At 61.0% G+C, this 21,958-nt stretch overlaps 2 protein-coding genes across 2 annotated transcripts in view; one reads left to right on the top strand and one right to left on the bottom strand.

Annotated features, from left to right (window-relative positions):
- Positions 1 to 21,958, bottom strand: part of RSPH14 (radial spoke head 14 homolog) — a 77,268-nt gene that overhangs the window by 24,694 nt on the left and 30,616 nt on the right. The gene's annotated exons all lie outside the window — the stretch shown is intronic.
- GNAZ (G protein subunit alpha z) overlaps positions 1 to 21,958 on the top strand; it is a 54,287-nt gene that overhangs the window by 15,281 nt on the left and 17,048 nt on the right. The window contains exon 2 of the mRNA XM_037158797.2: positions 9,398 to 10,586. Within this exon, the coding sequence (XP_037014692.1) occupies positions 9,864 to 10,586 (723 nt within the window). The 5' untranslated portion in view covers positions 9,398 to 9,863. The remainder of the gene's footprint in view (positions 1 to 9,397; positions 10,587 to 21,958) is intronic.

Below are 21,958 nucleotides of genomic sequence, written 5' to 3' on the forward strand. Positions count from 1 at the left end.
TGAGGGGCAGGCAGGCCCAGTGGTGGACCGATTGATCGCCCACAGATCTGCATGTGGAGGGCCTCAGCCTGGGGCAGGTGCCCGCTGCACTTCTGACTGGGTGGGTGGTTGGCGCTGGGAGGTACAGCAGAGGGTGGTGCCCTGATGAACAGGCCAATGGAACCGAGTAGGAGGGGCTGCAGGAGGTTGGGGAGGGGCACTTCCCCAGGGTAAAGGATGACCTCCTGCCTGAGTGAGGACGAGGGGTGTAGCGCTGACACCGTAGCCCAAAGGCCCTCATCCCAGCCTCACCGCCTCTGCCCTGGGGTCCCAGCCGCGAGGGCCTCCGGAGCCAGGCTCCCTGTGTGCCCCTTTGCACCCCCAGGGGCTGGGCAGCCGCCAGAGCACAAGAGGCGGCCTGAGGCCGCGCTGCAAGCAGCACCAGGAGGGAAGTAATGCTTTCCTGTTTCTCTCTCAGTCCTTTCCTTGGGGGAGAAAACCCCGGTTTGGTGCCCCTGGAGCTCTGACACCCTCTGGAAGGTGGCAGTCCCAGTTGTTCCCCAGACAGACCACGGCCTGGGGCGGGCAGGGGGTCGGGGGGCAGGGTGGCGGCAGCCTCTATGGACTGTGGTTCCTGGTTAGGAGCCACAGTGTTTCCTTTGCAGCAGCTGAGATTTTAGGGTCACTTCCATCTGTGTTGAGTGGCTCTGGCCTCCCGTTTAAAGTGGGAATGTGAAGTCACATTTAAAGTACATCTCTGAGTAGAAACCGCAAGTCAACATAGAGGAAGATGTCGAGTAAATAACAGCAGGTAACCAGGTTATGCCAGTCAGTGGTGCTGGGAGCACTCGGGGACCAGGGGCCTGGTGGGGGCTGAGCCCCGCAGGTGCCAGCCAGGAAGGCCTGAGGGGTCTCCCTGCCTCTCAGACCTCAGCTCTTTCACCACTGAGGTCATGCCCAGGTCCCAGGCGCACCGTGATGCTCACTGAGAGCACACACGGGAGGCCAGGCATGCGCGTAACTGCCCGCCAGCCCATGCGGGGTGAAGGGGTAGGCCCCGGCCATGGCTGTGACAGCCCCTTCCTCCCCCCTGGTGGCCCCCGTGGCCAGAGGAGATATGATAGACGCGGAAAGTGCTGCCAGCTGCCTCCCTGTCCCCACCATGCCCAGCTTTCCTGGGACAGACTCTTTCAGCTGCCCAACCTGCAGCTGTCCCGAGTGGTCAGAGAACACGTGGAGGCGGCTTCATGAGGAGCCTGGCAGGGCCCCAGACTGTGACCAGACCTTCAGGTGCTGTGTGTAGATGGGACCAGGAATACGCTGCCAGCTGGCCGGGTACAGCAGCGGCTGAGCGCCAGCGACACGTGCCACCGTGGGCCGTGGCTCGTGTTCAGGCCAGGTCGTGTTCAGGCCAGGTAAGGGAGGCAGAACTGGCGGAAGGCCCAGGCCGGTCAAAGGACATCAGCTCCTCAGAGACCACGGAGGGACCACTGCCACCGCACAGGCCTCTGCAGGGTTGGGACCAGGCTCCGGGAGACCTAATGAGGATGTGCACAGGGACCCCGGCACAACGTTCAAACAGAAAAGGGCATGAACGCTGGATCCCAGGATGCCAAGGGAGCAGGGCCAGTGGGAACATTTTCTCATTGAGAGGGGAAGCAAACCGATAACCAGTGATGTCTTCAGGCAGAGGCTTTTCCAGACCTTTGGTTCCTAAAATAGAGCCACTGGGGAGTGGGGCTGACATAGGGGCCATGTTCCCGTTCCCAAGGGCAGGGACAGGGACCAAGTCCTCAGAGGAACAATTTGGCGACACTGAGTGGGTTTGGGTTGGGGACTGGGGCAGCGCCTTCTGACCTGCAAGCCAACATGGCCCCAAAGCCAGCAGCAGAGGCAGGTGGACCCCAACATGTCGGGGGACCTGGAAACCCTGAGACATAGGCCCACTGGGACTCAGGGCAGCTACACCTATGCCAGGCCCCTCTCCTCCCACTTCAGGCCACCACTGAGTGACTGCTGGGTGCCAGGGTGGAGCTGGCAGGTGGAAGGGATGCTGAGAGGGCAGAAAGTGTCCGAGCGAGCAGGGGTGCGTAGTGCTGAGTCATGGCCCTGCCCTCTCAGGCTGCGGCTCTGCCTCCGGAGGGGGGAAAGCCAGTGACTTCGGGGCAGTGGGGAGACCCCAGCCCCAGACACTGCCCATCCCATCTGCCATGGGCTGGGCGCTTCTCTGCAGCGGAGGCACCAGGCTGGCCTGTGCGTCACATCCAAAGGAGGACTGGGGCCCCTCAGTGCACTGGGTGTGTGGCCTCAATTTGCCTCACTTGCCCTGTGACCTTGGTTGCCCTCTGCCTCTGTGGCCCTCCCCCTGTCCCCCTCACAGCCGGCCATCTGAGTGGACTCTGCTTGGGCCTCAAATACGCCTTAGTCCATTTTGTCTGGGTGCAGGTGTCCCTCCTCAGGGGCCTAGTCACCTCCATGCAGGAGGGTCTCACCCCTTCCCTAGCGCACCCCTTTGGGGCTGAGTGTTGAGCAGGCTTTCCTTGGGGTAGGAGGGGGTCTGGAGAGTGAGGGGCTTGGCTCCTCGTCCCCCTCCCCTCAGAGGAAGTGGGGGCCCGGTCAGGAGGGAGCCCCACCTGCCAGCTGCAGGCTTTCTCCCGCCCAGTAAGCTGATAAGCCGCCTTCTCTCCTTGGAGACCCTCTAGCTTAGCCTGGCTGGGGCAGCGACACCGTGAGTGACCTTGGCCCCAGGCTCCCTTCCCTGTGGGGGAGGCCCAGAAGGGCTGTTCAGAGAGCAGCAGGGGCCGGTGCACTGCAGCCTCGCTCTGCCTTGCACCCTGGCCCCGACCTCGGCTGTGAGTGAAGGTGACAGTGGACAGGGGCATGTCACTGCCAGGCTGTGGGAACAAGTCTGGGGAGAGTCATGGCCTGACGTGGTGGATGCCCAGGGTGCAGACCTCCAGAGGTGACAGCCCATCCTCCACCATCACGTCCCCACCCCGGCACAGGGCTGCCACTCGGTGTCTGTGACGTGAATAGAGACTTGAGAGAGACCTGTCTGGGGGAGGAAGGCCCTGAGATGCGAGGTGGGCCAGGCCTGCTGGGCCTGCCGGAGACTGAGTGGGCAGAGAGCAGGGTCAGGGGGCAGGGCAGGCGCTGGAGTATCCGGCCTCGAATCTGCAGGGAGCCAAGCAGCTTTCAGCCAAGGCTTCCCTGAGTGGGCTGTGGGTTGGGGGCGTCACACACAGGCAAGTGGGTAGGTGACTCAGGCTCCTGTGAGGAGCCTGGATGGAGTGTTTCAAGAGCCACAATCAAAGGGTCCACAGCCGCATTGAGCCCACCAGGGACACTCCTGCCACTTCTCTCCAGTGTCCCCTCTCCAAGAACAGCCCCACTGCTGGCCACACCCGGGGCACCGTGAGCCCTAATGCCACACCGTCACCTGGTGCTGCTGACTGTACGGTCCTTGGGTTCGCCTTTCCGAGCCCCTCCCACACTGCTGCCCTCTTGCCTGGACAGCTTCCTGCAGGACGCCCCTGGTCTAGAAATAGGGTTCATACTCAGGGCAGACCACACCCTCCCCCACTGCTCAAACCCCGGCTGGCTCCCAGCGCACTCAGAGAGAAAGCCAGAGCCCTCACAGCAACCTCCTACTGCGGCTCCTCGCTCAGCACCAGCTGCCCACCTCCCTCCTGCCCCTCAGACGCGCCACCTGTGCTCCCACCTCAAGGCCTGTGCACCGGCGGTTCTGCTCCCAGCCTCCTGCTCATGACGGCCTCTCGCCTGTGACCTGCTGGGAGGCCGGCCCACCTCTTTCACACCCCATCCCTGGACCTTGCTCTGGTCTCAGTGCCTCCCCCTCACTGTTCATTTGCCGCGTTTGGTCTGACTCCTGCCTTTCTCGCGTGTGAAAATCCGCACATGGGTCTTGGTCTGTTCCGGTCAGCAGTGGCTCCTAACCTGACCCAGGTGCCAGGCTCAAATCCACGGCCCAGTAAATACCTGGGCCCATGGAAAGCCTCAGCTGCCCCACTCAGCCTCTCACCGGAACCCGTTCCTTTTATCTGTGTGCACCTCTGTTCCCGGCACACCACACACAGCCATACGTGTGCACCTACATACTTGCATGCATGTACATGGACCTGCCCACACAAGCACGTCTAGACCAGTGCAGACACCTGCATGTAGTCCTGTGTACCAGACACATGCACCAGTCTGTACATGTGCAACCACAAACACACATGTGAACGCACATAAGCACACAGTCGCCGTCACGTACCTGATGGTGGGTCCCCCCGGTCAGCCCAGCCCCCCCTCCTTGTGCCTCTGTCCTCCGTCCAGCGCTCTGACCTTCCCGCAGCTCCCCAGCCACGCTGTGGTTTCTCTCCCCTCCCACTCGGGCCTCTGCACATGCTCCTCTTCTGCCTGATACTCTTTCTCAGTGATTTCTAGCCAGGCCTGTGGTGGGGTCCTGGGTATTGGGTGCTGGGGACCTGCAAGCAGTTATGGGCCAGGGAGCAATGTGGTCGTCCAGCCCTTTGCGTCTGGGTCCACCTGAGGAGGCCCTGGAGGCCCAGTCAGACTCAGAGATGTGAAACCGGCAGGCTTGCGTAAAAGCAAAGAAGCGGAGCCTCAGAGCAGGTGGAACTGTTCTGAGGTCTTGTTTGGAACCTGGCCAGCCCAGACCCCTGCACATACGCCTCCTGTCCCAAGCCCAAGCACGGCGCCATCCCCTCACTTCCAGTTCGTGGCACCAGCATCCACCCACTGGAATGCACCTGGGCCCCACAGAGCTGTGAGGAGAAGCCTGGGTGGGGCCTCTGCGAGTTGGCTCTGGCGACCGACCTTAAGACAGAGGGTGTCTCCAGCAGAGGGACTGCCTCTGGCACGACTGCTGGTGGCTGCCCCATGCAGATGGCAGACAGTTTGGCTGGATGTGTACGGCCACCACCTGGCCACAGGCTCCCTTTTACTCCCCTGTCGCCCTGTGGCTGCTGGTGTGCACTGGTCAAGTCCTGATTCCCAGAAGCCCAGCCGTCAGCCATGAGGCCGTGGAGTACGCACTTCCCACAGCACAAGTCACACCTCGTCAGACAGGGCGGCTTTGCACCTGAAGCTGGCTGGGCGAGGTTTGCCTCCCACGAGACTTGGCACCAGGCCGTCCACAGTGTGGGCAGTACGGACACAGGATGGCCCCCCAGCAGCGGGTGAAGCCAGAATTGGTCAAGGCCTGCCTCTCTTTCTTCCACAACACCTGCCCTTCTGCCTCTTTGGGGGTAGGTCTCTAACAAAACTTCTTTGGTGGTAAAATACACATAACATAAAATTTCTCATTTTAACCATTTTTAAGTGTGAAGTTAAGTGGTATTCAACACATTCATAATGTTCAACCGTCACCAGCCTCCATCTCCAGAACCTTTTCACCTCCCCAAACTGGAGCCCCGTCCCCCCTCCCTCTGCACCGACCACTCCACTCTGTCTCTGTGAACTGTAGGACTCTGGGGACCTCGTCCCTATACGTGGAGAACCATACAGTGCTGTCCTTTCACGATGGGAGCATGTCACTCAGGATAACGTCCTCAAGGCTCGTCCCTGCGTGGCATGGGTCAGAACGCCCTTCCTTTCTCAGGGCTGAGTATTATTCCTTGTGAGGCTGGACCACAGTTTGTTGACCCACCCATCTGTCCATAGACCCTTCTGCATCTTAGCTACCGTGAAGAACGCTGTATAAAAATCTCTCCAAGACCCTGACTTCAGTTCCTTCGGGTGCCCATCCAGGAGCGGAATTGCTGAATCACATGCTGGTTCTATTGTTAATTTTTTGAGAAACCACCGTGCTCTTGTCCGGAGTAGCTGCACCTCCTCACGTTCCAACCAACGATGCCCGAGTTCTGGCTTCTCCGCCTCCTTACCACACTTATTTTCTAGGTTTTTTATAGTGGCCATCTTACAGGTGTGAGATGTGTCTCTCTGGTTTTGATTTGCATTGAGCTAAAGATTAGTGATATTGAGCATCTTTTCATGTGTTTATTGGCCATTCGTGTACCTTCTCTGGAGCAATGTCTATTTAAAGTTCTCTGCCCAGTTTTGAATCAGGACTTTTTGTTGTTGAGTTTTAGCCATTTTCTATGTATTCTAGATATTAATCCCTAATCAGACACATGACTTGCAAATATCTTCTCCTAATCTGTGGGTTGCCTTTTTACCCTGTTGATATTATCTTTGGATGCACAAAGATTTTTAATTTTCATGAAGTCCAGTTTGTGGATTTCGTTTCCTTTGGTTGCCTGTATCTTTGGTGTCATATCCAGGAAATCATTGCCCAATTTCATGTCATGCACTTTTGCCCCATGCTTTAAGAGTTTTATAGTTTTAGGTCTTACTGTTAAGCCTTTGATCCGTTTCAAGTTAATTGTTGTATATGGTTTTACAACACTTTTAAGGAAACCCTGCTGTGGCGGGAGAAAGGGAGAACGAGAACCTGGTGGAAAGAGGCCCGGGGCCGGGAAACAAGGTGCGTGATGTCGGGCTTGGCGGCCGTGTGTGAGCTGGTCTGTGAGTGAACAGGAGCAGGCGGAGCTCCGGTACAGGAGCCAGACGAGAGAGGCGCTGCTGGCGGGAGCAGCCCGGGCGGCAGGCGAGCACTCCCGAGAACAGTGCGTGCCAGGCTGGCCTGGTGGCCCCCCTGAGGCCCCCGCCGCAGGGGAGGGGTTTGGGTTGGAGAAGGACCCGAGGCGGGGTCACCCTGTAGGGCCCTCTGAGGAAGCAGCTGGCACCTCTGTCTGTTCAAGTGCAGCTCTGCAGGGAGGCAAGAGACTGTCCCACATGATCCCAGGCTGAGCAACTTGCTCGGGCCAGACCGTGTCCCAGGAGTGAGGTTACTGCAGGGTGCCCCAAGGCACGCAGGCCTGGCATGTGGGAGCCTGCCTGCCCCAGGTGACAACAAACAGTGGGAGGGACCCGCTCTTCTGGAGGACCTGCGTCCCTGTGACTGACCAGCTGAGGGGGAACTGATCACATGACACCTGCCTGTACTTTGCATTTTAAAACAAAATCAAGAATACCAGAGAGGACAGTAGCATTTCCTTGAGAGTGGTGGTGCTGATGGGGGTGGCCCTGGGCGGCTCTGGTGTGGAGCAGGGCATCCCAGGTGGCAGGTTGAGGGCTCTGGACGCCTGTCCACACCCAGAGGGCGGCTGGGTCATCAGGGACCAGGCAGCAGCACTGGGCCCTCGCCCGACCCACTCACAGTGCAAGGCAGGCAGGGGCAGTGCCAGGTGCCACGAGAGGCGGGGCCTCGTCAGCACCCAGGGGCTCACTTACAGACCTTCCTTACAACAGGAGTCATTGAATAAAACACGGTCAGTGTGGTGAAACAAAGAGAAGCAAACCTCTCGTAGTCTCAGCGCTACGTGGGGAATGGCGTCACAGACTTCTGCTTGCATAACACATGCACATACGTGTGAGCGTATGTGCTACATGTATTGTGTGCATGTCGCCCCTCAACAGGTGCTCCACTGCGCCCTGGGCTGGGCGTCTTCACAGAGCTTCCACCCTAAGCACGGTTTCCCACCTCCGTCCAGTCGCAGCTCCCTCAGCAGGGCTCCGTCCCGAGGGTTTCCTAGCACAGCCCGTGGCGGCCCGGCAGGTGGGGCTGTCGTGGACCGGTACAGCCTCTCCACCCCTCCAAGTCTGACTCCTTCCCTCTGTCCTCCCTCCCACCAACACTTGATGAGCACCCTCTGGGTGCTCCACACTGCCTTGCTCCAGGCCCTGCCCTCAGCACTCCCGATCCCCGTTCTGTCCCAGGAAGGGCGGGCAGCATCAGCACGCAGGCCCTGCTGGGTCCCAGGTTCCCAAGTTCTGCCACAGAAAGCAGGACAGGGTGGTGTGGAAGCATCAGAGGTGGGTCAGCGGAGGCGCTCGCAGGTGACAGGGGACAGTGGCTGACTGGCACTTGCTGGGTACCAGGCTCTACACTGGATGCTTTACTTTTCAGGGACACCTGTGGCTGGCAAAGAACAAGCTCTGAGCTGTGGAATCGTGTGCCCAGTTTACCAGCTGGGATGAGATGCTCACCCTGGGAGTGGGGCGGGGGGCAGGTACGGGGAGCTTCGATCCAGAGGGAGAAGTGTGAGAGATGCTTAAAGCACCCAGGCTGTGGAGGCAGGTGGGCCCCAGGGAGCACAGGCACTCAGAGTCTGCTTCAGAGCAGACTGGGACCAGCGAGCGAAGAGGCCAGCGGAGAGGATGTGGACGGGTGGGGAGATGAGACCAGCCCTAGCTCTCAGGGCCTGTCGGCCTTAAGTCCTTCCTGCTGTGGGGGGATAGAGATGTTAGTGGTGTGAATGCTGAGCGTGGCGGAATGGGGAGGCTGCAGTGGGTGGCCGGGCAGGGACAGAGTTTGGGGGAAGAGGCGAGGGGTGGGGGTGGGGTGCACTGGGGTCACCTGGCACCCTGGGCTCCCAGTTGCAGGGAGAACCTGAGCTGCTCTGGAAGAAGGACCCTGGCCTTGCTGCCCACAGCTTGTTGGGGGACCCCTGGGAAGAGCTTACAGGTGTCCTGGGTGATCAACCAGGCAGGGGTGGGAACATGAAAGACAGCCTGGGACAGGGAGCCTCTGGGCCCCTCGGTGATTCCCCGCACTCTGGATGCCCTGGCCTGTCCCACCTTCCACACCTAGTCACCCCTTCCCCTCCCAGCCTCCGCTCCCAGAACTCAGCCTGCCCTGCCTGAGCCTCCCTCCACTTCACCCACCAGGAAGGAAGCCACCCTGCCCCCAGAGAGCTGAGGCCCCAGGCTCTTGTCCACCCTGAGGTGCTCCCAGCTCCTCCACCTCTCTGCTTCTCGACTGTCTGCTCACCCCCAGGGCTGGCCAGCCTCCTGCTGGTGAATGTCCTGCCCTGGGAGAGAGCAGAGGTAACCCAGTTCCTGGGGGAGGTAGTGGGGGGGCAGCCAGTCACCCTGGCCTGGAGGGAGGGGCTGAGCCCTCTGGAGGCTGTAGCACCTGCTGGCGCAGCCTGGCAGCTGTGGGAGAGGGCACAGGGCAGCGTCGGAGCAGGGCCGCCGTGCGGAGCCCTCACCACCACCAGGTGGAGAGACCAAGGCTCGGGGAAGGTCAGGTCGCCGGGTCCTGGGCAGGCAGGGGTGGCAAGGCCTGGGTTTGCTCCCCACAGTGTGAAGACCCTCTCGTGGTGCATTGCTGGGTGGTCTTTCCCTGAGCACCTGCTTCAGCAAACGGGCCGCAGGGTGCAGGGGCACCGCGGTGTGTAGGGGCCCAGGTTGTGGTTTGGGCACTAACTCCGTGGAGCTTTACAGAGGGGAGGGGGCTTGAGTCACTTTCCCCAGGCAGCTTTCTGCTTTCTAGAAGGCTCCCTTTCCCACAGTGGGAGGAGGCTTATGCTGTTCTCTGTGTTGGCAGGTGAAGGGTGGATGCCCGAGGCAGGGGGACCACAGGGAGCGCCTGTGGCAGCGACACTGGCAGCAAGCCCTCCAGCCACACTTAGCAGCATCGCCACAGCAACTGGGGACCAGACGGCAGCAGCCTAGGCAGAGGCAAGTGGGCAGAGGCGAGTGGACTGCTTCCCACCATCAGGAGGACAGGAAATGACTGCCGCGCATCAGGCCGGGTGGCATCCCGGGGAGGGGGAGTGTCACTAGAGGGAGGGCTCAGCCACCTCCCACAGCGGTAGCGCCATGCCAGCCGAGAAAGAGGCGCTGGGGCAGGGGCTGCCGTGGGACCTGGCCTCGCCCCGCCATCCGCACTGAGCACTCAAGGGCTCCGTCGTCTGCTGGGCACGCCACCTGCGTCTCAGCATCCCGTTCTCGTGGGGCAGGAGGAGAGGCGCCAGTCCCGTGCTCCTGTCTGGTCCCGCCGCTGCCAGACCATGGGATGTCGGCAAAGCTCAGAGGAGAAAGAGGCGGCACGTCGGTCCCGGCGAATCGACCGCCACCTGCGCTCAGAGAGCCAGCGGCAGCGCCGTGAGATCAAGCTGCTCCTGCTGGGCACCAGCAACTCGGGCAAGAGCACCATCGTGAAGCAGATGAAGATCATCCACAGCGGGGGCTTCAACCTGGAGGCCTGCAAGGAGTACAAGCCGCTCATCATCTACAACGCCATCGACTCGCTGACCCGCATCATCCGCGCCCTGGCCGCTCTGAAGATCGACTTCCACAACCCGGATCGCGCCTACGACGCTGTGCAGCTCTTCGCGCTGACGGGCCCGGCCGAGAGCAAGGGCGAGATCACCCCTGAGCTGCTGGGCGTCATGCGGCGGCTCTGGGCTGACCCTGGGGCGCAGGCCTGCTTCGGCCGCTCCAGCGAGTACCACCTGGAGGACAATGCGGCCTACTACCTGAATGACCTGGAGCGCATCGCTGCGCCCGACTACATCCCCACTGTGGAGGACATCCTGCGCTCCCGGGACATGACCACTGGCATCGTGGAGAACAAGTTCACCTTCAAGGAGCTCACCTTCAAGATGGTGGATGTGGGTGGGCAGAGGTCGGAGCGCAAAAAGTGGATCCACTGCTTCGAGGGTGTCACAGCCATCATCTTCTGCGTGGAGCTTAGTGGCTATGACCTGAAGCTCTATGAGGACAACCAGACGGTGAGTGGCCAGGCTTTTCCTGTTTGTTCCTGCCACCTCTGGCGCCTGGGAAGCAGGTGGGCTTCTGGGTGTGTTGAAGGGTGGGGCAGGGAGGCTCCAGCGAGGTATGAGTCTGGCAGTAGAACGTGGAACTCAGCGGTTCCACGGGCTCCGCAGGACCTAGCGTCACACCTGCTGTCAGGACACCTGCCACAGGGGCAGCTCTCAGTGGCCACCCCAGCCTGGCGGGCTGCACTCTGACTTGGTGCCCTGACAGGCCTCTCGGTGCCAACCCCTCCGAGTGACCACCCCAGGACTCCACCACCGGTGCCGCCCCCTGGGCTGCGACTCCCCTCACCCAGCGCAGACAGCACTGCCCTCACAGCCCGCACAGGCCCTGGTGCCCAGCGATAGTAGCCAGTGCTTGGGGTGCAAAGGCCCCGCCTCTACTGGAGGGGTCCTCCTCCTTCTTGGCAACCAAGAGCATATTGCTCAGGGCCAAGAGGAGGGGCCCTCAGCCACCTGGGGGTTGAGGAAGATTTGCTGGGAAGGAAGATGGGGAGGCTGGGCACTGAGAGGGGCTTTGGCTGCAGGGGAGGCTGGGGAGCAGTCAGGTATGCTGGGTAATGCTGGAGGCTGGGAGTGAGGTTGGAGGCTCCGCAGGACAACAGAGGATGAGGCCCGGGCCAGGCATCCAGTTGTTGGCCTGGGTGGCAGCTCAGTAAATGCACTCGGCACCTCCCAGTCTGGGCACCGCGCTGGGTCCCAGATCGGCAGCTCTGGCCCCACCGCCCCATGCAGATCCTCACAGTCTGGTATCAGCAGTGCTAAGAACTGTGTCTGAGGTTTAAGCCTCAGGGGTTGGGCACATATGGGGTCCTTTCAGGCCCCCAGCTCAGGCTGAAAACCATAGTATGTGGAGGGCCCCACAGGTGTGTACAGCGCGCACAGGTGTGTACAGCACGCACAGGTGCCAGAGGCAACCCAACCCCAGTGCTGAGCCAGTGGGGGCTTGAGGGGAGCTGCTGAGCAGGGGGACAGCCAGGTTGCTGGTAGGGACAAGGAACAGCATGGCACAGCCCAGCCAAACAGAAGGCCCGGCGCACAAGGCACCACAGCTCCCCGGCTCCCAGGACTGGCGGTGGTAGATAGAGGCCACGCAGCCAGACGGGGGATAGGCATGGCCAAGGTCTCCCACCACCCCTCCCTGCAGCGGTCTGTGCCAGGCAGGAACACTGAGCAGAGACTCAGAATGTGCCCTCAGGAGGCCTTTGATCCTGGGTGGAGGGCCTGGAGACAAACTGGGTCTAAAAGGAGCTGTAGGCAGAGTGGGGCTGTGGCTGCCAGGGATTTGGGGTGGCAGCAGCTGGCGGGAACCTGGGGGAGGGTGGTGATGCTCCTGGGGGACCCACCACCCTGGAAAATTCTACTCCCGGCCTTTAGGATCCAGGGGACCGGGGCAGTGGCAAGGAAGGAGCCTGCTTCTTCATCCAGTCTTCTTAATACAGATGGTAGCTTTATTTGGGGCTTCAGCTGGGGAATCCTGATTGGGTCCATAGCCTCCAGGAAGTCTGTGGACGGCTGCAGGCTGCGGCCTCTGTGCTGGGCACCTGAGCATTCTCCTGGAGAGAGGGTCTGCTGCTTCCATAAAGTTCACGTGGAGACCCCGCTGTTGGAGAAGGGGAAGCAGCTGCAGGCAGCCATGGAGACAGGAGGCAGGGCCCTCCTCATGTCCCCTTTCTGCATCTGGGGCTCTCCACAGAGCTGTGTCCGGGCAGTGACAGTGCCTCTGGTGGGAGTGGCCTGAGCTGAGGACACTGCCCACAAGGACAGGCCCGAATCGCTCCCAGCACTGTGTGACTTGAGGCTCCAGCCACCCTTCATCTTCCGCCTGCCCTGACGTCAGCCCATGTGTCGCTGCCAGCAGGGGGCATCCCAGCGGACCAGCAAGGCCAGGCTCCTTGATGGGGCCCTGCTGTGGGTGGAGGGCTTGGAGCTGATGGGCCCGTGAGGCAGTGAGGCGAGGCAAGGTGCCCAGCCTGAGCCTGTCGGTGCCAGCACAGGTCTGCCAACCACACGGACTCCTTGAGTTGGCTCTCAAGGCTTCTGCCCTTTTCTGTTTGTCCTGAGGCTAGTGGTGGCCTGCGCTCTGAGCCCTTCCAGGACTCTGGCTCCTGGGCTGTCTCCTCTGTCATCTCTGAGGCTGGTGGGGCAAATCCCTCGGCGCTGGGCTTGTCACGCAGACTATCCACTGGCACGCTCAGCCCGCCACACTTGTGCCCACAGGTGTGCCAGGATGCAGGCCCTGAGTTGTGTGCGGGCCCTGAGTTGGTCCCAGGTTTCATGGAGGAATTTGGCTTTCATCTCTGCTCTCTGAAGCTGTCAACCAGGAAGTGGCCCAAGTGTCCTCAAACAGGCCCAGGGCCAGGCCTTCTCCTGCCCGAGGCCCTCTTGGCTCCAGCCAGCCCATCCCCACCTCCTGGCTGCCTCTTCCTCTCTCCAGTCTGGCCTTCGTGGGCTTCATTCACTCCTGTGTGCCCTGCTCTCTCTGGCCTTAAGCACGTGACCGCCCTGCCCATCCTCCCCCTGCCCACCTGTCCCTGCCTTTCAGGTCTCATCTCAAGTGTCACCTCCTTGAGAGGCCTTCCCTGACCTCAGCTTGGCGCCTGCAAGCCCCTCCATTGCAGTCACTTATTACTGGGTGGGTCCCGCTCACGTGGGCACGAGCGGCTGCACAGCCAGGCTGGGTGGAAGCCCGGGTGCACAGGCGGCCCACAGGGGCCTCGTCCCCCCAACCTTCTCCCTGCGGGACACCACAGTGGGAAACCCTGGGTGAGGACAGTGGCTGCCGGTTTGGCTGCCCGTGGGGTTCACCGTGAAGCCAAGCAGCCTCCTGGAGGCAGCCAGGCCCTGGGGCCCTTCCGGGCACTTTCTAAAGGGAGGGGCTGGCAGCCAGGCCTGTGCCCCGCCTCCTGCTACCACCCTGGTCTCGGCAGGCCTGGGGAGGTGGCTATTCACCAGAAAAGGAAATTCTTGATGAGAAACTCAAGCAAGCGAGGCTGGAAATTCACTGGATTCCAAATGGTTCTGACCTTTCATGCTCTACCAGCAATATCTCAGGATGGAAAACAAACAGGCTGCTGAGGAAAGACAATACCCCCCAAGATTTCTCCTGCCGCCGGCTGTCCGTCCACTGAGGTGGGCCAGCCGCCCAGGAGATCGCCGGGCCAGGCAGCAAGGAGAGCCTGCCTCTCCCAGTGCCTGCAAGCAGCTCCTGTCACGGCCGCTGGCACGCCTCTCCTGTGCCCTGCCCTCCTCCCGCCTGCTGCCATAGGCCTGGGACAGGGCCACCACCCCTGCCTCCTCCTTTCAGGGCCCCTGAACTGTTCTCCCGGGCTCCAGCAAAGGTGCGGCAGCCAAGAACAGGGCATGCTGAGTTTTGCAGAAACCAAAGGAGGCTGGGGGCCCATTGCCAGGCTCTGGATGCAGAGCTCAGGGCTCCTCAGCCCCCTACTCTGCTCCGAGGCCTTGTCTTCCCCTGAGGGCGGGCTGGCAGAGCCCCCGCCCCCACGCCTGGCGGAGGAGCCACAGCCCCCTACCCACCCGCTGGCATTTGCGTCAGCACGTTGCCACGGGTAACGTCAGGATCTCTGGGTTCCTGGGCACAGAGGGCTGCAGCGAGTGCAGGGCAGCACCTGGGCAGGAGGAGGCAGATTCCAGGCATTCACGGAGCTCAGCAATGAGCCGTGCCCAGCCTTGATAACGGACAGCCCCCTCTTCTTCCAGAAGGGTTCCGTGGGTGCTCATCCCCCCACGCAGTCCGCCAGGCACCCACAGGCTCCAGACCTGGCGTGTCCTCAGTGTCCTTAACCAGCTGTCTTTGTGGGTGTCTTTGGTAGGCCTCTACTGCTCCTACGGGGACCCCCTTTGACAATGTGTGGGGCCAGAACATGGCCCAGAGAGACATCACCTGACTGTGTGTGGCAACAGCTGTACCTACTGTCCTTGTCACGGGTAGGGGGACAGATGGGAGTACCCAGGCTTAGGACAGGTTATAGGCCCAGGCCTGTAGCTTGTGGCAGCTGTGGACCCTCCCTGCTCCACATCTGCCAGGAGAAAGCCAGGCCCGCCTGCCCCAGCACGCCCTCGCCCTCCGCCACAGCACCACTCCCGGGTGGCTCCGCCTTCCTTCTCTGCCCGCCCCAGGGCCCCTCCCAGGAGTGAAGAGAGGCAAGTTTTAAATCCACAGGCTCAGCCTGGCCCCACTCAGGTGCAGAGACCACCCGCTGACCACCCACCTCACCGGGACAGCCCTTGGAGGCCACGTGCCTGAGGGTCTGCCACAGGCTCTGAACTTAGCCTGTCCTGTTGCAGGGCTCTGCCCCTTCCTCTTTCGTGCCCTGCCAGGGGGTCCCAGCACCCTGCTGGGAATCTCAGGAAAGCAGGAAAAGGGGGGGTTGCTTGCTGCCCAGGCTCGGCCCCTGCAGATCTGCTGATGGACTATGTGGTCACTTAACAGTGAAGGGAACCTTCAGAAGAGACAGATTAAAAGGCCTGGCTGCAAAGAGTCCAAGTGTCCCCATGTGAAAACCCGCAGGAGCTCCCTCGCCGCCCGTTTCCTGGAGAAGCCGTTGTGTTCCCGGCCTGTGCCGGGCCTGGTGTGCGCCTGCTGTGCGCCTGCTGTGTGCCTGCCTGGGGGCCAGGCGCCAGGGTGAGCCTGACTATCCCAGAGGCACAAGGGACCGGTAGGAGGGGACACTCACACCCCGCAGTCACAGTGTCATCTCTACAAACCCTGGTGCTGTCTGGGGACACCGCCCCCTCCTTTAGGACCCAGCAGGTAGCAGTTCCCAGGGGAATCTCCCCGCCTTGGCTCCTATGCAGGACCAGCTGGGGCTACAGGTGGTCTGGGCCACAGCAAGGCTTACTGTGGGAGGCCTGGTGTCCCCACTGCGTACCCCACAGATAGCTAGTTGACGTGAGTCAAGGAGGGTCCCTTGGGGGGTTGGTGGGACACAGAACATGCCCTTTAGAGAATTAAGTTCTGCAGGTGGCTGTGGCTACACAGCCAGGGTCCAGCCTAGGGGGTCATCTCCCCCAGCCCTGGCCAGTGGCCCCTCATTGTACAGGTCTCTAAGCCCCTCCCAACCCCTGCACGGCTTACAACCCCCTTGTCCTCCCACTTTGTACGGCGTGTGCTGTGGGCTGGGGCCTGGCACACAGTGGTGCTCAGCAGACCGCAGCCAGGGCGGGAGACAGCAGGCTCGGGGAGAGCGCGCGCTCAGGGGCGTGGCTCCTGGGTGTGCTGCGGCTGGTGCCAGGCCCTACTGGCAGTGTGCGTGTGCAGTGCACGCCTGAGGAGGGGGCTGCTCAAGGCCGTCCTGCGCACAGTATGCCACTGTGCCTTGTCATTCAGCCGAAAAGGGAGCTTGTCTTTGCTTTGGAGACAGCGTGTCTCGAGTCTGAGAGTTGAGGTGACACACGGTGCTACGGTAGGACAGGCTTCCACCTGCTGATGACGAGCTGGCTCTGCTTGTCCAAGGAGGGGACTGCGAAGGGGAAACGGCCGGCTGTGATGACACCCAGCTCAGACTTGGAAGGGACCTGGCGTGTCCTCAGGGTCCTTAACCAGCTGTCTTTGTGGGTGTGGGGTCCCAGGGCACTCTGGAATCCCCCGTGCCCAGGGGTAGCGGGTGCTCCAGAGGGGGCTGTGGGATGTGAGCTGGCTTCCACCCTTGGGGGCTGGGCTCAGGGCAGTCACCTGGGCTCAGGAGACGTGGGTGGCCATCAGGGTCGGCACTGCCCACTGTCCCCACCCTGTCGAGGACATAGATTCAGGAATCCTGCTACTAGGGCCAGAGCGACCTGCCACTGACCTGCCTGGAGGCCACCAGCCTTCCCCCCGCCCAGGCCCTGGTGTCCCTGAGCAGCTCCTTCCGATCTCCTGATGTACCAGGACCACATGCAGTTTTCAACCTCCACAAATTATGGTGACCCTGGGATGGCAGAGGGGCCTGCGCTCCCTCGGAATGGACAGCTCCAGGCACACATCTGAGAGCTCTGCAGAGGCCCCAGCCCTCAGCCAGGCTGTGACAGCACCTCCCTTGGAAGGCACAGGGCTCACCTGGCCATGTGCTCTCCCCAGCTGGTGTCCCCCTGAAAGCGTGGACCCACTCTGTCTCTGTGACCATCACCCTTCCCGAGCATGGGAGGGTATGGCCAGCTTCTGGGGGGGGAGGGCCGCACTCACAGCTGGACAGCCTAGGTGCTGCTGGCCCCTGTGAGCAGTCTCCTGCCCCTATGCGGGCTCCTCAAGCCCTGGCCTCACCCAGCATCCTTTGCCCTGTTGCCTGGCCTTTGTTTTGGCCCTAAAGAGGCTCAGGCTGTCTGCTTCTCACTTCAGTGGCTCCTGGGTCTGAGCCTGTGGCCCTCACCGAGTGAGCGGTTAGCGGTGACAGGTGTCTGCTCCCCAAGGCCCCAAGCTTCCCACAGCTTCAGTAGGTGCTGGCTCTAGCCCATGATGGGCAGGGGTGAGGTGGAGGGAGGGTGGCAAAGGCAGCAGCGGGCCCTCCCCTGCAGCACAGCCTGGCACCTATTTTCAGCCCCTAGCACTTGCCAGCTAACATTTCTTGGAATAAGACCTCCCCCCCTCTGCTCCCAAGGAGGCAGCAGCTGTGGAGGCCTCTGTCAGTAGTAGCTTCCTCCATTCTCCTTCCCTCACACTGGGAGCTCCCAGGACTCCCATTCCCTCTACCTCTGGGCTTGGCTCCCTGCTCTGAGTAGGTCCTCCGTCAGATGTCAGCCGGGCGAAAAGGACGAGACAGGGCTCTCCTGCTCAGTGGGACCCCCCACCCCCACTCCACACCACATGGTGGGGTTTGGGGGTATGACCGGGGCCTGTTCCTTTGGCCCCAGCTCCACACCCTTGGGGAGCTACTCTGCCATTGAACACGTCAGCCGCCCCTTCTTGGTGGTAAGACGCCAGGTGGGGCTGGTGGGGCAGGGCCTCCCTCTCTGAACGCCAGTCCCTTGGAGGGTGGAGCCGGATCGCACCAGCTCACAACGGTCAATTGTTCAATTTCTAGGAATTTCTGGGCCATTTGACATCGTGTTGTAGCTTAAAATCAGCCAGGTGAGAATAATCGCAGCATGGCACTCGGCAGACGCTTGCTATCACCTCCCAATGGGGTGTTAAACACTCACCAGCCCACCACATCCTGTGGCTCTCAACCCCGGCCCAGGGGACCTGTCTGGGTCAGGCTCAGCTAGGGGCAAATTACAAGATTCTCTGTCCCCCTCTTTCAGCCGGCAATGCCCCTGCTTTTCAGCCTCCTCCGGGACTCCTTGGCGACCCCCTCCTCTCCCCAGGTGGCTGCAGGTGTTACTTCTGTTCACATTCATCCCATTTGCGAACAGCAGTTTCCCAGAGTGGCTCCCGCTCATCCGCCCTCCACCCCCCACTTCCCGCTCTCCCCAGGCAGATTTTACAAGAATCCTGCGCAGAGAAGCAGACTCAGAGCTGAGCGGCTCCGCCTGCTCTCCCGCAGCACATTAGCAGACTAGCATGAGACCATCTGCTCAAGGTGGGGCCCATCCTGCGTGCTCCGTCTGGGAGAGAAAAGCCCGAACTGCTCACTCAGGAAGCACGCCTTACACACCTGTGTGTGCAGTCGTCTGGGGACAGAGACAAGTGTCCCTTCCTCCTCTCAGGTCAAATGGCACAGCAGTGAGCAGTCCCTGGGGGGCTGGAGTGGCTTCCACAGCACCCACTTCCACACTTGCTGCGGCTGGGCTCAAGGCCCCTGTGCAGCAGCTGTCTGGGCCCAGGGAAGCTAGGAAGCCCTCCTCTGCCCCAGAGACCAACTGGCAGGAGAGAAAGGGGCCCGAACACCAGGAGCAGGACTTCAGCAGGTTGAGGTGAAGGAGGGGCGATGGTGATCTGGACCTCACAGAACCCAGCCTGGGCTTTGGGTGTTGAGGGGCGCCCAGCACAGGCAGGGTCTAGGGACTGTCTGGGGCCATGGAGAGTCTGGGCCTGGGCACCTGGCAGAAGGGGCCAGGTCCCAGGCGCTGCAGAGTCTGGGGGATGGTGCAGCGAGGGTTCACTGGGGTCTCTACAACCTGCACATCTGTGCACTTCCCCACCCTTTGCCATCTGACCTCTCCTCAACAACGCCCCTCTGACTGGCAGAACACCTCCATTCTGTGCTCACAGGCACTTCAGGACAGAGGAACGGCCCGGCCTGCACCCTGCTCAGCCGCCGGGCCAATGGGGTAATTAACGTTCTGGGCACACTAGCTCTGCTCCTTAGGTACATATCAGGCAGCTCTGGGTTTTAAGATGCAGATTATTATTCTTTAAGGTATTTTTATAAATCAAGACTAAAAAACAACTTCTTCACTCTTCAAGAATAGCATGGGAGGCCAAGCTGACTTAGGGACCGTCAAGATAGATCGGGGCTGGAGTCAGGTATCTGCCCCTAAACAACACTGAGAAATGCTTCCGTTCTAACAGAGAACAAGCTCAGGCCACCCCTGGGAGGCTGGGCTTGCAGCCCTTCCAGTCCTGTCTTCATCATCCCTGGCTGGTGTGCCCTCCACTCACGCACTTTTTCTAATCCCATTAATACAACCAGTCAGCCAAAGGCCCTCGGCCTCATATCCTGACATTGCCACTAAGGCCAGCCCCAGCCCACAGCTCCACACACCTTTTATGGACTTGGTGACCCCACGAAGGCTAATAACAACGTCCTGACGTCAAGGAGGCCTGAAACACCCAGGCCAGCGCGGCCCATAGGAGTGGCCATAGGCGAGTCCTTCCCCACAGGGCCACGCAGCCTCCCTCCAGCAGCAGCGGGTGGGAGCTGGGAAATGTGTGACCCACTCAGCATTCCCCAAAAGCCACAGCCCCTGCCTGCAGTGTCCCAGGCTCCAGGAATCCAGGTCTGTAGCTCATTACATCTACTGAGGAAAGAACACTCTGGAACAGCTGACCATGGCAACCTCTGGTTCTTGGGCAGTTTCCAAGTCCTGGCCCAACAGGAAAGATGCTAAGGGGAGACATCTGTTCTGTGGACCTTCGTTAGTGCTGGCTGGGCCCACCGGCACGTAATCCCCTCTGGCTCCTCAGCCTCATGGGCCCAAGGACAGGACCACTGCGGCGAGAAGGAGCAGTCCCCAGCCCTGGGCAGCCTCAGCTTGGAGGACCTGGCCCAGTTGTGGCTTCCTCATCTGTAAAGTGAGACAGACCTTCAGCTCAAGGACAGAAGAACGTAGTTTTGGCAATACCTGCCATTACCTGTGCCCATGCATGGGGCCCATAGGGCCCGGAACTGCAGGGCGTGTGTTCTGATAAAGGAGAGTGCCAGTCATTGGGGCGCAGATGCCAGCTGGCTGGGCAGGCCAGCTGACTTCTCCTGGCTCCCAGGGCCTCACCTGGGATGCTGGTGACCCTGCCTGATTCTGGTAGCAGGGAACACCATGTAGGACAGGACTGCCACTGTGCCATTTTATTTCCCTCCCACAAGAGACAGCCACAAGGTCCCCTGGACAAGCAAGTGGGTGGAGCCCTTGTGTACAGCATGAGGCACCCCCAAGGCCAAGGCCAGCCCACCGTAGATCAGGCTGGGTCCCATGCGTGGCCCAACCCACTGTGATCCATACAGAGTAAAAAGGCCTGTCCCTCCCCCATCAGCCTGTCCTTAGTGCATCTGTCACCCTATGAGGCCTCTGCAGAGCCCATTGGCAGCTGTCCTGTTCCCTCTGCCCATAGACCTGCCTAGGCCTCAGGGTCCAGGCCTTAAGTGCCCCTCAGGATGGGGTTGTTGCTGGTCAGGCCTGCCCTGCTTTCCTCTGATGCCCAGACTTAGTAGGCTGGCCTGTTACAGCCCAGTTGACCGGGGAACCTCACGTAGGGGTCTCAGAGCAAAGACGCTGGGGCACTGCCGGGCCTGGCATAGTGCATGTCTCCCCTGAGGGCATCCCAGACCCCAGCTGCAGGGGAATAGGCCCAGCGAGGGTAGATCTGGACAGCAAGGAACCCTTGGGACAGAGGCCTGACTGTCCCCCAGGGCTGCAAGGATCATTGACTGAGACACTGTGTGTGATCCCAGCCTGGATTCAGAGAGATGGAGGCCACGGCCCAATGACCAGTCCAGCCTTTGGCGCACCCTCCCCTCAAACCTCGTCGCTGCTCCCACCCAGCGCTCCGTCCAAGGCACAGCTCTGGCCTCCCTCCCAAGCGGCCTGTGCCATGGCCACCCCGGACAGCTCACATGACAGCCTCTCCCTAGCTCTCTGTGGCCCTGTGGGCAGAGTGCCCTGCCCACCTGTGGCCTGGCCTAGGGGTCACCCTGAACTGTCCCCATGCTCTTGCCCAACACTGCCTGCCGACTGCCTTGGGCGTGATGCGGGTGGGGTGGAGTGAGGTGTTTGGGGACCCATCCAGGAGGCACTGACCCCTGAGCTATACAAGCCAAAGGCCAAGACCACCCTAGTGAAGACAAAGGCTTAGGACCAGAAATGGCCCACCCAGCCCGTGTCATCTCACGGCCCCATCTGAGAGGCTGGCTGGTGCCAGCCAGGTGAGCGCTGGAGAGCACTGTCAGCTGCTGACAGGTATGGGTGTGCCGGCGACAGTAACGTTCCCACGTGAGCCGCACACTGCTTTCAGGCTTGATTTGGTTTGGTTTCCGCATAGCGGCTCACAACTCACTACGTAGATTTTATAATTCACAGAGGAAACATGGCCTTGAGTCCAGTCCTTGGCCACTATCCAGAAAGTTTCATCTCGGAGGGCCCTCCAAGTTGGCCGGGCCCTGGGTGTGGGCAGTGCTTGTGGCGGACGGGGGCTGGGAAGATGCTGCGCATCAGCCTCTTGGCTACTGTCTGTGCATCTTGTGACCAGGTCATTGGCCGGGGATAGAGAAGGCATTCTCTTCCCTGAAGCAGCTGCTCAGAAACATCAGGAAGCCCTTGTTCTGGCTCCGATAGCTCATGAACTTCCGGCAGCTCCTCCGAAGGGCCGTTAGCAGCCCCAGCAGCCTGTGTGGCCCTGCCACACTGCCGAATCCTGGGCAGGATAAAGCTGTCAGCCACTGCCTTGGGCACACGCAGCGACGGGCACTGGGTAGGATCAGCCACTCCCAAGCTCAGGGTCTCTGTTGTGGCAGGTCCTGGGAGCCATGGGAAGTCCCAGGGGCTGCAGAGTTTTCCTAAGTCCCACCCCAGCTGCGTGGATGCCCCAGCACACACGTAGGCATCCTTTGATCCAGTTCTCAATAGAGCCAAGACCTGGAAGGCTGCATTTGCCCAGCTCTCCCACTTCCTGCTGAGCAAGAAGCCAGAGTAGGGCAGTGATGACCCAAATACTTTTTTTAAGCATGAGCATTTCT

Source organism: Artibeus jamaicensis, unplaced genomic scaffold, assembly GCF_021234435.1.
Source record: "Artibeus jamaicensis isolate MK-2021 breed Jamaican fruit bat unplaced genomic scaffold, CSHL_Jam_final contig_1128, whole genome shotgun sequence".
Lineage (NCBI taxonomy): Eukaryota > Metazoa > Chordata > Mammalia > Chiroptera > Phyllostomidae > Artibeus > Artibeus jamaicensis.